The 17,288-nt window shown below is 44.2% G+C and overlaps 1 protein-coding gene across 1 annotated transcript in view; it reads right to left on the bottom strand.

Moving 5' to 3' along the window:
* Positions 1-17,288, bottom strand: part of LOC126215283 (protein unc-45 homolog B) — a 110,718-nt gene that overhangs the window by 59,938 nt on the left and 33,492 nt on the right. The window contains exon 6 of the mRNA XM_049941972.1: positions 13,993-14,202. Within this exon, the coding sequence (XP_049797929.1) occupies positions 13,993-14,202 (210 nt within the window). The remainder of the gene's footprint in view (positions 1-13,992; positions 14,203-17,288) is intronic.

Here is a 17,288-nt window from a genome sequence, read left to right on the forward strand (position 1 = left end):
GTAGGCATCGCTCAAGAATTGCTGAATGAAGCCGACAACGATACAGAAATTCTAAAAAAAGAAAAGTTATAACAGGTGATGAAACACCTACATCTTTGAAACTGAAGCCCAATTGTTGCAACAGAAAGTGCCTGAAGAGCCAAGACAAAAAAATTAGAAAAGTTCAGTCACATGTGCAGGTTCTTCTCATTGTTTTCTTCAATTACAATGGGTTAGCACATCATGAGTCCCTGCCTTACAGTTGCGCTGTCGATAAGGGGTACTACCTGGAAGTTATGCACTGTTTCTGAAAAGAAATCCGAAAAAAATTATCAGAATTGTGACAAAACACTTGTGGAAATTGCATCATGATAATGCTCCCACTCAAACCTCAGTGCTAGTTCATGATTTTTTTCATAAAAACGAAAACTGTTATGTTGCCTCAGCCATTATATTCACTGAACATGGTTTTATTCCTGAAGCTAGAGAGAACCATAAAAGACATTATTTTGTGACCACTGACAAGATAAAAATTGCTGAAGGAGCTCATAAAGCAAGTGCCAGAAGCGTTTCCAAAACTGGAAAAAGCACTGGCACATGTGTATTATATCTGAGGTGGATTACTTTGAAGGAGACAAAGCTGACGTTGATGAATAAACAAAGGTTCTTTGAGGAAAAAAATAAAGAAAAACAGAAATTCCCATTACTTTTTGATTACACCTCATACGAAACTGAAGAATTTCAGCAATTCACACAGGTTCTCAACATTTTCTGACACAGTTTTCTTTTTCAGATATACATCGCCATTCTTTGAGCGTATGCCACATAACATTTTTCAATGTTTCTGTAAGACTCGCTTGCCAGTCAAACGAGCATGCAACTGTTCACTTGGTCTCCTTTGGGTAGAGTCAGCCTCCCCCATTTATCTGACTGATCCAGATCCCGTACACTAGAGAACTATTTTGGTAGGTGTTGCAAAAATGCGTTTTAAACAATGGCTTTCGTACACTAATAGTAATTTTCCTGCATGCTACCAATGAACTGATACTTGCTATTTGCTTTTGTCACAACTGCGCCATTTCATACCTATTCATCGATTCTTTAAAGGATGTCACAGTTCTGCAGTGGCTCGTAATGACACGTACTATTCCAGAGCAGTGATTTGTATACCTACATACTCTTAATGACAAATGAGACTTGCAACAAAAGTTCTTTGTACATAAAATAATACATCTACTATAAATGTGCAGATATTGTGCTTCAGTTTTATTTTTATTGTGCAAGTGGAGAGTCGTACTGACAAAGGACGCTAATCTTCAGCACGGGCCAGCAATCGTGGTAATGGAGTGAGAGGCAACACCTGATCGGGTGTTGAAGCTAGTACTCCGTGGATCACCGTCCCGTGCTGGAGATGCTCAGATTTCCTTAAGTACCCTTATAATGACTCTTATATTGTCTCGGAACTGAGGTAAGCTTTTGAGTTAAATACTGATCTCACGTACATTAGCATTAACACGTTTGATTAGTACGCGATGCCCACATATTCAAAGTGAACAAAAATACATCAAAAGTTAAGTCACAAATAGCGTGTAAATTATTCCTAAAATGTAGAGTAACTGACGTAACATATTTCTTGGTTTTAAAGGAGAAGCTATAGCGTCAAAGTCTGGAACGTTGACGTGTGAAGTATACGATCAAACTACTTGTTATAAAATTAATCCTATTATCAATACAACAGTTACACTGTAGGCTGTATTTTATACTACATTTTACTTTTTGCTATTGGACAGTTTCTATCATATAGCCATTCTCAAAGAATCTTTCAAAACACAGAGACTGTGACACGATAATTTAAAAATAAAAAATGTTCTAAGCATCTGAAGGTGTGAGGAAACAATGTAGAACACCACATCACAAAATGATTAAAAGCTACTCAGGTACACATATGATTGGAGAAAATATCTTGTCATATCTGTTATAACCTTTAATCACCAATAATTGCGTGGATATTCAAACACACTCACTTAGAAACAATAGCTGGTTACATGATAACAACTCAGTATCTCTTATTCGACTGACGTGCCGTGACATGCGGCCGGCGCCATTCGTAGGCTAGGTGGCGCTCCCGCACTCAGCCGAGTTGCGGAGCGCCTCTATCGCCGTTTTCGCGTACTGTCGTGGTGGCACTGTAAATGTCGTGGCACTGTCACAACACTTTTCCCCCCTTGAAAAAAAAACACTCACTTCCTTGGAGACACGGACAGTGCGGAGACATCCGTGGCCTCTTGGGAGGCCCCGAGAAGATCCCGCGGAGAGACACGAGAATATGGTCGAAAATGTCCAGGACGGAAGCTCGTGCGTGGAACGTGCCTCCTGGACGAGATGATGGGTGAAAACTCCGGAGTAGCATCCATAGGTGTCGTGGACCTGGGGGTGTGCTCCAGAGAGATGGGTCCCGGAGAAGACGGTGTCGCGACTGGGGCCGGTTCCGGCGTACTCGGAAGCGGTAGCGACGTCGGCTGCAGCAACACGTACGGTAGATCGGCAGCAGCGACAGGACTGGTGTCTCGGGCTGGTGGAGGCGAAGGAAGGGGCGGTGGCACCGGCGTGGCCACCACTCGTGGGCGCATCTGGTCGTAATGGCGAACAACCGTGCCGTCGTCCGTACGTATTTCACAAAGCCGGCGGCCGCGAAGAGCCTTGACCACCCCTGGAATCCATTTAGGGCGAGATCCATACCCTCGTGCCCACACGTCGGCGCCCACCGAGTATTTGCCCGCACTAGGGGACACAGTACAAGGCCTGACAGGGTGAAGCAGGTGCAGTAGAGTGCGCGGTTTTCATCTGGCTTTTGAAAGTGCGGACAAGGCGCTCGACCTCCCCATTCGATAGCGGATGGAAGGGCGGTGCTGTAACATGATGAATCCCTTGTCCAGTACAAAAATCACGGATGGCCTGCGAAGAGAACTGAGGGCCATTGTCCGTGACGATCGTGGATGGAAGACCTTCTAGCGCAAAGATTTTGGACAAAGCCAGCGTCGTCGCCGCAGTGGTGGGCGACGGACATCGAACAACAAACGGAAACTTCGAAAAGGCGTCAATCAACAGTAGCCAATAAGTACCGAGGAAGGGGCCGGCAAAGTCAGCGTGCACCCGTTCCCACGGCTGCGCCGGATCACGCCACGGAGAGGGCATTGTACGAGGTGCAGCCAGTTGTGGAGCACACTGACCACACACAGCGACCATGTGGGCGATGTCCGAATCAATACCGGGCCAATAAACGTGCCTGCGGGCCAGGGACTTAGTCCGAGAAATACCCCAATGGCCTTCATGCAACGGTTTGAGAACATCTTTGCGAAGACAGTCTGGCACCACGACCCGTGGAGATGCGCCATCCGTGGCCAGAAGAACAACACCATCAGAAACAGACAGACGAAGGCGCAAAGCATGGTAGTTGCGAAGGGGATCCGATGTCCGGCCCTTGCTCCTGTCCAGCCAACCCCGTTGAACAAAACCGATCACCTGACGCAGGACCCGGTCCCGCACAGTAGCCGACGCGACCTGCGAACCTGTAAGTGGAAAACCCTCGACCGCACGACGTTCTTCCTCATCAATGTGGAAACAGAGTAGTTCATCACGATCGAAAACCGGGTCGGGGCCCATCGGCAATCGCGACAATGCATCAGCGTTGGCGTGCTGGGCCGTGGGGCGATAGTGAAACTCATAGTGAAAACGAGACAAGTACAAGGCCCAACGTTGCAGGCGGTGAGCTGCCTTATCCGGTAGCGACGCCGATGGGCTGAACAGAGAGACCAGCGGCTTGTGGTCGGTGATGAGGTGAAACTTAGAACCATACAAAAAAACGCTGAACTTTTTTAGAGCATAAATGATAGCGAGCGCCTCCTTTTCGATTTGAGAGCAACGCCGTTGCGCATCGTTGAGGGTCTTGGAAGCATAGGCGATGGGTCGTTCCGACCCATCCTCATACCGATGGGCGAGAACAACCCCTAGGCCATACTGTGATGCGTCAGTCGCCAGAACAAAGTGCTGACCCGAACGGAATGTGGCAAGACAAGGCGCCGACTGCAAATGAGCCTTCAGGCAGACAAAAGCCTGCTCACACTCGTCGGACCAACAGAAAAGGACGTTTTTGCGTAACAGCTGATGCAGAGGATGAGCTACCGTCGCCGCGGATGGAATGAATTTGTGATAATAAGCAATCTTGCCTAGAAACGCCTGAAGTTCTTTGACCGTAGACGGCCGGGGTAGAGCGTTAATGGCCGCAACGTGCTGACGTAGAGGACGTATACCCTGATGAGACAAGTGGAAACCAAGATACACAATGGAGGGTTGGAAGAACTGTGACTTGTCCGGATTGAACTTCAACCCAGCCGAATGCAGAACCCGAAACAGGGAACGCAAATTGCGAAGGTGCTTCTCAGTGGAGGCCCCCGTGACAACAATGTCATCCAGATAGTTTATGCAGCCGGGAACGGAAGCTGTGAGCTGTTCCAAAAACCGCTGAAAAATGGCCGGCGCGCTAGCGACACCAAATGGTAACCGCTGGTACTGATACAACCCACAAGGAGTGTTGATGACGAGAAATTCCTTGGAAGAAGCATCCAATGGCAACTGATGGTATGCCTCCGATAAGTCAAGTTTGGAAAAGAACTGGCCCCCAGCGAGCTTGGTAAATAACTCCTCCGGACAGGAAAGAGGATAAGTGTCAATGAGGCTCTGAGCGTTGAAGTGGCTTTAAAATCACCACACAATTGCAGACTCCCATTTGGTTTAGAAACCACCAAGAATGGCGATGCCCATTCGCTGGAGGTAACAGGAAGGAGAATCCCTGAAGCTGTTAACCTGTCTATCTCAGCCTTGACAGGTGCACGCAACGTCACCGGAATAGGGCGTGCCCGGGAAAACTTAGGGCGAGCTGTAGGTTTAAGAGTAATGTGGGCTTCAAAATCCTTGGCATGACCCAGACCAGCAGAGAACACGGACGAAAATTCAGAACACAATCCATCCAGTTGTTGATACGGAATATCCTCAGATATGAGGTGCACATCATCATCAATGGAGAACCCGAACAACTGGAAAGCATCATAACCGAACAGGTTTTCAGTGCCCGCATGATCCACCAAATAAAACGTGAGGGGCCTAACAACAGACTTGTAGGCAGTGGAAGCATCAAACTGGCCAATGATAGGAATTTTCTGTTTATTATAAGTTCTCAGATTTCGCGTAACTGGAGACAAGGGAGGGGAGCCCAACTCCAAATACGTGCGAGAATTAATGAGAGTTACTGCAGAGCCAGTGTCCACTTGCATGCGAATGTCTTTATCCAGAACACGAACAGTAACAAACAACTTATGTGTTTGAGAAAGCACACAGTTAACATCCATGTCCGATGCCTCGTCCTCGTCGACAGGAACTTTAGGGGACTGACACACAGAAGCAATGTGGCCTTTTTTCCTACAGGAATTACACGTAGCCCAACGTTTTGGACACGCGGCCCTGTCATGCTGTACGAAACAACGTGGACAAGAAGGAAGTGCGGAACGAACCTGCTTCTGTGGTTGCTGTTTTCGCTGCGAGCGTTGTTTACGTGAGTGAACCGCCGCCACATCTTCGTTCTCCTGTGAAACAGGCAAATTGTCCGTGTCGAAAGTTGACTGTACAGCGCCTACATCACACCACGCGTCTATTTGCGCGCCAGCAGCGTGAGACACTTCAAAGGATTGAGCGATGCTTAGAACTTCCGACAACGACGGGTTTGGCAGTTGTAGGGCACGTTGCCGAACTTCTTTATCAGGAGCAAGCCGTAGAATAGCATCCCTAACCATCGAATCAGCATAAGACTCATGATGAGTGTCTGTGACAAACTGACATTTTCTACTCAGACCGTGTAGTTCCGCCGCCCAAGCCCGGTAAGATTGATGGGGCTGTTTACGACACCGGTAGAACGCCACGCGGGCGGCAACGACGTGGGTGTTTTTTCAGTAATAGTTAGACAATAAGTCACACATTTCTTGGAAGGACAGAGAGGCAGGTTCCCGCAGAGGGGCTAGCTGGGATAGCAGCTGATAGATCCGTGGGGAAATCCAAGATAGAAATAACGACTTACACATAGGAGCGTCGACAACGCCGAAAGACAAGAAGTGTTGCCGCAAACGCTTCTTATAATCCTCCCAGTCTTCAGCGGCCTCGTCGTAAGGAGGGAATGGAGGCGGAGAAGAGGAAGACAGACGATGAGTAAGCGACGTCGACAACGCCTGAATAGCAGCCGTCAGCTGTGTTTGTTGTGCCTGAATAGCAGCCGTCAGCTGCGTTTGTTGTTCAATGAGCGCTTGCATAAGCTGTTCCATGTCTGCCCCGTCACAAACACACAAATCCACAATGCAGTGAAAATATCCGACCTCGTCGCCAAAAAGTGTTATAACCTTTAATCACCAATAATTGCGTGGATATTCAAACACACTCACTTAGAAACAATAGCTGGTTACATGATAGCAACTCAGTATCTCTTATTCGACTGCCGTGCCGTGACGTGCGGCCGGCGCCGTTCGTAGCGAGGTGGCGCTCCCGTGCTCAGCCGAGTTGCAGAGCGCCTCTATCGCCGTTTTCGTGTACTGTCGTGGCGGCACTGTAAATGTCGTGGCACTGTCACAACAATATCTTACACGGATTGTTTTGACTCTACGTAAGATTTGACAATGTATTATGTCTGATCGTATGTACACTGTCTGATCAGAGGTGTCCTAACTTGGATGCTAGTGTGACCTATTCTCGAGTGTTTGGGATCTGTACCAGGTAAGACTAAAGGAAGACATTTGAGCAATTCGAGTGTTTGGGATCTTTACCAGGTTGGACTAAAGGAAGACACTCGAGCAATTCAGAGGCAGGCTACTAGATTCGTTATCGGTAATTTCGAACACACACAATTGTTACGGAAATGCTTCGGGAAATCGAATGGAAATCCCTGCAGGGAAAGTGACATTCCTCTTAAAGAAAAGTATTGAGAAAATTTAGAGAACTGATATTTAAGCTGACTGCAGAACCATTCTAGTGCCGGCAACATCGATTTTGCATCCTGCTTCAGCCCCTATAGTTCGATTAAGTTCTGATGGGTGGTGGGACTATTTGTAGCCTTCAAAATGACTCCGAGTTTCTTTCGGTGGAAATTAGAGCACTGTAGATATTCATTGGTGTTCGCAAATGTCTAGAGAGACCTAGCAGTAAACAAAAGCACGGCGAGTCGTCGGGCGAGACATCTGCTGTCACTGCGACGAGGTCGTGCAGACCTGTCCGATCTCCCGTACGTCGGCCAGCTGCCCTCGACTACCCTACCTACTTCGGTGTGTTGTTGCCACAAAAATGCTAATTAACTTCTCCTTCTCCGTGACAATGCAAGGCCTCACACAAGTCTGTGCTCACAAAACTTTACTGGACTGTTCTTCCTCATCCATTCCCAGCCCACATCTCACACCTTCCTATTTCCATCTGTTTGGGCCAGTGAAGGATGCCCTTCACGGGAAGCAGCACACATACGATGGGGAGGTTGCCGATACAACAAGATGTCGGTTCTCACATCGACCAGTAGAGTGGTACCGTGCGGGTATATGGGCCCTCCTAGTAAGGCAGTCACACTGAACAGAGAGTATGCTGAGAAAATAGGGTTTTGTAGTCGAATGAGTGGGAATAATAGGCTGTACTGGAATCCACAATAAAACCAACCTGCTTTCAGAAGAAAGGTGTGTCACATTACTTACCGAACATCCCTCGTAGATGTAGATGTAGTAAAATATCTGGACACCTGTTAGTGGATACTAATGGGGGATGTGGGCTGTCCACCTTTTGCTTTTATGATGACTTGAACTTTACAGGGGACACTTTCACCGAGGTGTCTGAATGTCTGTAGTGGAGTGGCAGGCCATTCTTCTTCAAGAGCCAAAAGTAGGAAAGGTAATAATGTCGGACGCTAGAGTCTGGAGTGAAGTCAAAAGTCTAACTCGTCTTGAATGTGTTCCTTTTGGTTCTGGTTGGGCCCCTGGGAAGGCCAGTCCATTTCAGGAGTGTTACTGTCCACAGATCATTGTCTCACAGATGCTGCTTTATGATAGGCAGCACTGCTGAGCTGATTCACACAGTCATCATCTCCAAACTGTTGCTCTACTGTACACAGTACACAATTGTGTAAAAGGTGTTCGTATCCTACCTCATCAAAAGTTTTCTAAAGTGCAACATGGGTCCACAACCTAACCACAAAAAACACTTCCGTACCATCGTACCACCTCCTCCGTCCTCCACTGTTGACAATACACACAAGGACAGACATTTGCCAAACCCAGATCCATCCACAGAATTTCACGAGGTATAGCACGATTTGTTACTCCGAAGCACTCGTTTCGAGTTATCCACTGCCTGATGGTATCACTCTTTACAGCACCTCACAAAACACTTAGTACTTACTACAGAAATGTTAGAATTATCATACAACATACGTGCCTCATTGTGTGTTATCATTTGTGAGAAACCTCTTTTTAATATCTCGAGATACGATGATCGATGATCATTACCACCACAATTCGCAATGTCCGAGGACACCAACGGGTGCATCTCACGTGACTGTGCTTCTAATATGAAACCCAGTCACTCGAGAAGGAAATGAGAGATCTTACTGCGGAATGTGTTTTCACCACTGTGAACTATTCAAAATTTCGTGCAATGTTATACCGTATTTTACGGGATATAAGACACACTTTTTTCTTCGAAAAATTGACTCCAAAACTCGAGTGAGTCTTATAGTCAAAATTAATATAAAAATGTCCGGAGTTTGTGTTAAAATACCCACCAGTCTTAAAAATGGCCATATATTCAAATCGCATTCAACTGGCAGCAACAGTGCACCGATGCGACGAAAGTGAGTTGCGGGGATTTGCAAGCTCACTAACACTGTCTCCCTCTGACCCCGCCATCACAAATCCCAAACATCTATGATGCCAGCGAACTCGAAATGAAAGTGATTTGCATTATCGGTAACAATACAATATTTTTGTTAGTAGCTACTTTTGTAATGGAAAAAAGAAAAGGTATTCGTATGAAGCAGGCTATAAACTGAAAGTAATGGCATATGCAGAAGAACATGCAAACAGAGCAGCTGAGCAGCATTTCGGCTCTCCACCGACGGAAAAAATCATTCGCAGTTGGCAGGCCAGTAAAGAAGAACTGAAAAAAATGAGAAAGACTAAATGTGCAAATAGAGGACTAAATTGCAAAATGGCCAAAAATAGATGACATACTGAAACGGATTCGAGGACACACTTGTAAGCTTTCACTACAGTCGAACTTAACAGATTTTATGGGTGGGGTTGGTCGGTGCTACAAGTTTATGAAGCACTGTGGACGTAGCGTGCCAACTGAAACCAAAATGTCTCAGAAAATGCCACTTTGTTATTCAAGATCGAAAGAAAACCAATGTGGAACTATTCTGAGCAGCAAATGTGGAGGGGACTCCTCTGACATTTGTTGTGCCGAGTAACGGAACTGTTGCCACGAAAGGTGCTAAAGCTGTAACTATAAAGACAAGTGGACATGAAAGAGTGCACTACACCATTGTCCTTTCACGTTGTGCTCGTGGTACTAAACTTAATACTAAAATTATTTCCAAGCACAAAACAATGCCAAAACCTTCTGAAATACTGTCTGCTGTTGTCGTTCATGTACAAGACAAGGGATCAATGGACAAGACTGATATGACATTATGGATTAACAGAGTGTGGGAAAGGTGCTGTACTGAATAAGTGTTCTCTTCTTGAGCTAGATCAGTTTAGTAGTAATTTGAAAAATTCTGTGAAAGAGAAACTGAGACAGGGAAAATACAGAGCTTGCTGTTATTCTGGGACTGACTTCATAACTGCAACCTCTCGATGCCTCGATAAATAAACCATTTAAACTGTATACGAGACACAAATGGAACAAATCGATGATGAATTAAACACGACACGAATTCACGCCAAAGGAAGCTTTAAAATGACGTACAATTAAACAAGTGTTTCAGAAGTTAAAACAGTTTTGTTCTAGAGTGGGAGAAAACATTATTGTTAAATGTTTCAAGAAGTGCGGCATAATGCTTTCGATGGCACTGACGACCGTCTTATAAATGAGGAGGACAAAGATGGCGATGATGATGAAGAAGAAGAAGAGGAGGAGGAGAAGGAGTAGGAAGAAGAAGAACATTCGTATGACAATTTTCAGGGATTTTAAAGGTCAGTTCAGTTTTATAAACTAAGAATTTTTTTAGTCTGGCTTTGCAATCTAATAAAAGAAACGGTAAAATCGTTATTTTTAAAAAGATTCTTAAAAAATTAAGGTGCATCTTATAGTAAGCAATACACTAAATTTGATGCAGTTAAGTAAGTATGATGGATAATGAAAAGAAATTCAGTCCTTAAATGAGTTAAGATATCAGACTGTAAGATATGGAAAAATCAAATTTTTACCTGATGTTTTTGAAACATCGGATTATAAGTATTTCGTATTGGCCATAATGCTGTCTCTCAGCACAGGCACCACTATTTGGTGACCAGTACAGCTGCAACAAAAACCGAGTAACCTGACGAAGGCTTTGGTCAAAAGCTAATGTGTAAGTGTCTTTTTGTTGAACCTGACTGCAACTTAACATGTCATCTTTATCATAAGTAAATATCTATCTTTTCCTTATATTGTTCATATACACATGAAGTACTGTCTGAAAGAAGCTGCATAGATATCTAGTCATATCTTGATAAGATTTCAAAGTGGTGCACAGACTGCCAACTTGCTTTAAATGTTCAGAAACGTAAAACTGTGCATTTCACAAAATGAAAAGAAAAAGTAGTGTTCTATGACTATAACATCAATGAGTCACTGCTGGAATCAACCAACTCATACAAATACTTGGGTGTAACACACTGTAGCGATACGAAAGATGTGAAATGCAATGATCACATAGGTTCAGTCATGGGTGAAGCAGGTGGTAGACTTTGGTTTATTGGTAGAATTTGGAGAAGTGCAATCAGTCTACAAAGGAGACTGCTTACATATCACTTGTGTGTCCCACTCTAGAATATTGCTCGAGAGTACGGGACCCATATCAAACAGGACTGACAGCTGATATTGTAAGTACACAGAGAACGGCAGCATGGTGGTCACAGGTCTGTCTGACCATTAGGCGAGTGCCTCAGAGATGCTGAAGAAATTGAACTGGTAGTCTCTTGAAAACAGATATAAACTATCCTGAGAAAGTCTACTAACAATGTTTCACAAACCGGCTTTAAATGAGGACTCTAGGAATAAAATGCAGTCCCCTACATATCTCTTAGATAGGGATTGTGAGGATAGGACTAGAAAAATTACTGAACGCACAGACATATTTAAACAATCATCATTCCATGTTCCATATCTGAAATGGAATGAGAAAAAGCCCTAGTAACTGGTACAATAGTATGTACCCTCTTCCACACATTTCACAGTGGTCTGCAGAATTTGGATGTATTTGTAGATGTAGATCTAATTAAGAAAAAACATGGTTTGCAATGCAGTCACTGTGTTACCTTCAGGTATGAGTGTCACTCCAAAAGAAATGCATTTTTTTTTAATCCATCTTTTATTCTACATGTTTGAAAGTTTTACAGTGTGTAGATACATGCTTTAGGAACAATATTTTCATTTCTCCGCATAATTTCCATCCCTCTCAACTGCCTGACGCCATCTTGGAATCAGCGCCTGTATACCCGCACGGTAAAATTCTGGACCAACCTGTTGGAGCCACTGTTTGGCAGCATGCACAAGGGAGTCAACATCTTCAAACCTTGTTCCACAAAGAGAGTCTTTCAGTTTCTCAAAGAGATGATAGTCACATGGAGCCACATCAGGACTGTCGGGCGGGTGTTTCAGTGTTGTCCATCCGAGTTTTGTGATCGCTTTCATGGTTTTTTGTGTGACATGTGGTCGTGCATTGTCGTGCAACAGCAAAACATCCTGCTTTTGCCGATTTGGTCAAAACACGACTCAGTCGAGCTTGAAGTTTCTTCAGTGTCGTCACATATTCATCAGAATTTATGGTGGTTCCACTTGGCACGATGTCCACAAGCGAGAGTCCTTCGGAATCGAAAAACACCGTAGCCATAACTTTTCCAGAAGAAGGTGCGGTTTTGAATTTTTTTTTTTCCTTGAGTGAATTTGCATGATGCAACTGTATTGATTGCCTCTTCATCTCTGGTGAAAAATGATGGAGTCACGTTTCATCACTTGTCACAATTCTTCCAAGAAAATCATCTCCACCATTCTCGTATCGTTCCAAAAGTTCGTTGCATGCCGTTTTTCTTGTTTCTTTGTGAGCCACTGTCAACATCCTGGGAACCCACCTGGCACAAACGTTTTTTAACACCAACACTTTCAGTATTTTGCAAACACTTCCTTCCCCTATCCCAACGTAGCGTGACAATTCGTTCACTGTGATGCATCTGCCAGCAGTCACCAATTCGTTAACTCTCTGCACATTGTCTGTAGTGTGTGCAGTACGAGGCCTGCCGCTGTGAGGACAATCCTCGATATTGCCGTGCTCTCTTTCATCACGTAACCTGCTTGCCCACCGACTAACTGTACTGCGATCGACAGCAGCATCTCCGTACACCTTTTTCAACCTCTTGTGGATGTTTCCCACTGTCTCGTTTTCACAGCACAGGAATACTATGACAGCACGTTGCTTCTGATGAACGTCAAGTGTAGCAGTCATCTTGAAGACATGCTGTGACGGCGCCACTCACAGGAACAGGTTGAACTAAGTTTGAAAACAAGCGGGAAGGATGTATCTACACACTATAAAACTTTCACACATGCAGAATGAAAACTGTATTTTTACAAAAATAGTGTGCATTTTTTTGGAGTGACCCTTGTAGTATGACTATTGTGTGGAACATACAGGGTGACAACTATTGAACTATATGAAATAAAATCGCCATAATTTCTGAATAATTTGCATTGGGATGTTCAAACTGCACCGATGGCCACGGGGTACGACGGGAATTAGTAAGCGTATATGTGATGAAGGCTACTTTCATTTGGACGGGTCTGTCAATAAGCAAAATTGGCGCATTTGGAGGACTGAGAGTCCACATCAGTGTGCAATGTCCAGTTACGGAATAATCAGTGAGATATTCCTCGACGGCACAGTGACTACCGAATGGCACGTGAAGGTTTTGGGAAATGATTTCATAGCCACTATTCAAAGTGACCCCGATTTCGACTGGATGTAGTTCGTGCGAGATGGAGTTCGACCCAATTTAAGCAGGGGGTGCGACTCCTTGTCGTATATTAAATACAAAGCGTACAGCAATAACCCTAAAACCATTGCCGAGCTGAAGAGAGCCATTCGGGAAGACATCGACAGCATTCAAGTTTTGACGCTTCAGCAGGTCATGCAGAATTTTGCTGTTCTTCTGCACTACATCATTGCCGATGATGGCAGGCATATATAACACGTCATAACCTAAATGCGAATGTCTGTAGTGAAGTTTACATGTTGAATAAAGTATGTGCACACCATAGTTTGTAACTAATTCAAATTTTTAATCATATAGTTCAATAATTGTCACCCTGTATATTATGCTCCAAAATGCTAAATCCCATTTGGGAACAAGAAAATCAGGCAAAGCCAACACTGACATACCAATTAACCTAGCAGGACATAATAGTTTTTACTCCTCCTTTCCGAGTTCAGCTTTACAGTCAGGACACAATTTATTACTTACACACTCTGCTGTCTGTTAGAAAAGTAAGAATTTATTTGTGCAGTATTAAAATTTCTTACAAAAAATGACTAAAGCAGTGTTAAAAATAATAATAAATTCAAACTGATAAGAGATAATTATTTAAGCACGTAAGTTTACTGTATGTTACATTTACGAAAGAGTGATATTCTAGATACGTTCTATCGAAACGCCTTTCTCACGGAACTCACGGTGCACTCACTTGGCGAGGCAGACGGAGACGACGGTGCGGGTGTTGGGCGTGATGTCCATGGCCGACTCGTACTTACACTCGGGCACCTCGGATGCCACCTCGAGCAGCCGCTGCAGGCCCTTGATGGACACCAGCCTCTCCGCCCAGTCCAGTGCTCGGTAGTCCACATTCCGTGTCAGCAGCTCTATCGTTGCATCGCGGGCTTGCCCTGTTATGGACCTGTCGCAGAGGAGACATTCAAATAAAAATGTACAAATCACACACACACACACACACACAATATTTCAGAATTCTCCACCTGCTACTGTAATTTCCAGTAGTAGGTGACCTTTGCTTACTCCACAATCAACATACACAAGGTATGATCAAAAAGTAACGGGAATTATTGTTTTTCTTAAGAAATCTTTATTTATTGATCAACATCAACTTTGTCCCCTTCAAAGTAATCCCCATCAGTTATAATATACTTCTGCCAGTATATTTTCCAATCTTCAAAGCACAATTTTCTTCATGGTGTTCAGCTCCTTCAGCGATTATGTTTTTATGTCATCAATGTTGGCAAAATGCATCCTTTCGTGGTACTCTTCGGCCCAGGGGATACAAAGAAGTCGCAGGGGGGCCACGTCCAGTGAATACAGTGGCTGAGGCAACATAACGGCTGTAAAAAAAAAAAGCACTGAGGCATGTGTGGTAGCATTATCATGAATGAATTTCCACGAGTGGTTCTGCCACAGTTCTGGTCCTTTCCCCCCCCCCCCCCCCCCCCCCCCCCCAGACTGCCTCACACAAGGGGGACATAACTTCCAGGTTGTATTCCTTATTGACCATATGACCCTATGTAGAACTCACGGTGCCCTATTCCATTGTAACCAAAGGAAACAATGAGAAGAACCTTCACACGTGCTCGAACTTGTCAAATATTTTTTGGCTCTTGAGGCAGTGTCCACTGGGACGATTGAGCCTTGGTTTTGCCCAGATTTTGTCACCTTTTTTTAAACTTCTGGATCACTGTCTACTTCATTCACCAATTCCTGAGTGATATCTATGTGTCGTCATCTTCATTGAAATCCAACAATTTTGAGCTAATCAGCAATGCCTCTGATGGTGATTCAGCAATTTTCCAGAGCCATTTTCTTTACTTCTTCCACACTGTCAGCAGCAGTTGATGTGTTAGGGTGTTCAGGATAGTCATTGTCTTCTCGACACTCTTTGAAACATCTATACCACTCATAAACTCTCGTCTTACTCGTAGTAGATTCCCCAAAAGCCACAGTTGACATTTTGAATGCGGTGCTGCACTTTACTCCATTTTTTCAAGCAAAATTTAATGCAGATACTTTGATCCATCCTTTTTTTTTAATGTAAAAATTCGCCGAGCACTCAAAAATGGCTGAAAATGGAAACATAGATCAGGTACATGGGTATCAAAAAGACAGACAAAAATTTTTAAATCGGATTATAAATCCCACAAAATTAAAAATTCCCCTTACTTTTTGCTCACACCGTGTATGTTTAGCTATAGTCCTTTGCATGTTAATACAGGTTGATGCTTATTTACATGTCTACACAGGGTCATACTGTGGCGTATCGAGGTGCGTGGACAATCGGGATTGTGGGCACGAACACATGTGTGCACTATTGCAGGTCACTAAACTATACAGCACAAACTGTGAATTAATGAAGTCACTTGCCACACAGGAATCGAGATGAAATTTTACAACTCACACACACACGCACACAGTCTCTGGCTGCTGAGTCTGGTCTTAGCAGGAAGAGACTGGCCGAAACCTGACTTTCTGACAGTCTTTTGGTCGTGCCTGCGACACAGCATCTCTGCTATATGGTGAGTAGCAACTATCCTTTTCATAATATTGTTACATTCCATTCAGGAGTTTCCATTGTTTGTTTAATATTTAAATGCTGTATAAACTTCAGTTCTATACCTGAAATATTTTGCAAGATATTCAAATTTACATGAAAACTAAATTTTATAATTTCCCATAAAAAGAAATATCCTGACACATTAATACACTTTTGTAAACGATCACAGGGTGGTTCAAAGTAAATAATTTGTCACTAACTAGTTAAATAATCAGTATCAAATATTGGAAAACCCAGGACGGAACGACAATATAATGAAAAGGATAAATTGCTACTCACCATGTAGAGATGTTGAGTTGCAGACAGCCACAAGAAAAAGACTGTTGCACGTTTGAGCTTTCAGCCAAATGGTCCTCTAAAGTAGAAAACACACAAACGCACTCACAGAAGCACAACTGAGGCCACTGTTAGTGGCCACAGACAGTGGCTGTGTGTGTGTGTGTTTTTGTTGTCTGCAGTCTGCATTAGAGAAAGGCCTTTTGGCCAAAATCTCAAATGTGTAGCAGCCTTTTTCTTGTGACTGTCTGCAGCTCAATGTCTCCTCTGTATGCTGAGTAGCAACCTATCCTTCTCATGATATTGTAAACAGTAATATCTTTATAACAGTAAAAGGTACATAAAGTTTGCTTTCAAACAATAATTACTATTTTAATTTGTTTGACTTTTACTGTTTTCATTTGTTATGCTATCGAAGTGAGTGAGGTTGTGACTGCAGCACTTATGTGAAATTTGTATCCTGAAAATTGTAAATACACTCCTGGAAATTGAAATAAGAACACCGTGAATTCATTGTCCCAGGAAGGGGAAACTTTATTGACACATTCCTGGGGTCAGATACATCACATGATCACACTGACAGAACCACAGGCACATAGACACAGGCAACAGAGCATGCACAATGTCGGCACTAGTACAGTGTATATCCACCTTTCGCAGCAATGCAGGCTGCTATTCTCCCATGGAGACGATCGTAGAGATGCTGGATGTAGTCCTGTGGAACGGCTTGCCATGCCATTTCCACCTGGCGCCTCAGTTGGACCAGCGTTCGTGCTGGACGTGCAGACCGCGTGAGACGACACTTCATCCAGTCCCAAACATGCTCAATGGGGGACAGATCCGGAGATCTTGCTGGCCAGGGTAGTTGACTTACACCTTCTAGAGCACGTTGGGTGGCACGGGATACATGCGGACGTGCATTGTCCTGTTGGAACAGCAAGTTCCCTTGCCGGTCTAGGAATGGTAGAACGATGGGTTCGATGACGGTTTGGATGTACTGTGCACTATTCAGTGTCCCCTCGACGATCACCAGTGGTGTACGGCCAGTGTAGGAGATCGCTCCCCACACCATGATGCCGGGTGTTGGCCCTGTGTGCCTCGGTCGTATGCAGTCCTGATTGTGGCGCTCACCTGCACGGCGCCAAACA

This window comes from Schistocerca nitens, chromosome 12 (assembly GCF_023898315.1).
Source record: "Schistocerca nitens isolate TAMUIC-IGC-003100 chromosome 12, iqSchNite1.1, whole genome shotgun sequence".
NCBI classification, from domain to species: Eukaryota; Metazoa; Arthropoda; class Insecta; order Orthoptera; family Acrididae; genus Schistocerca; species Schistocerca nitens.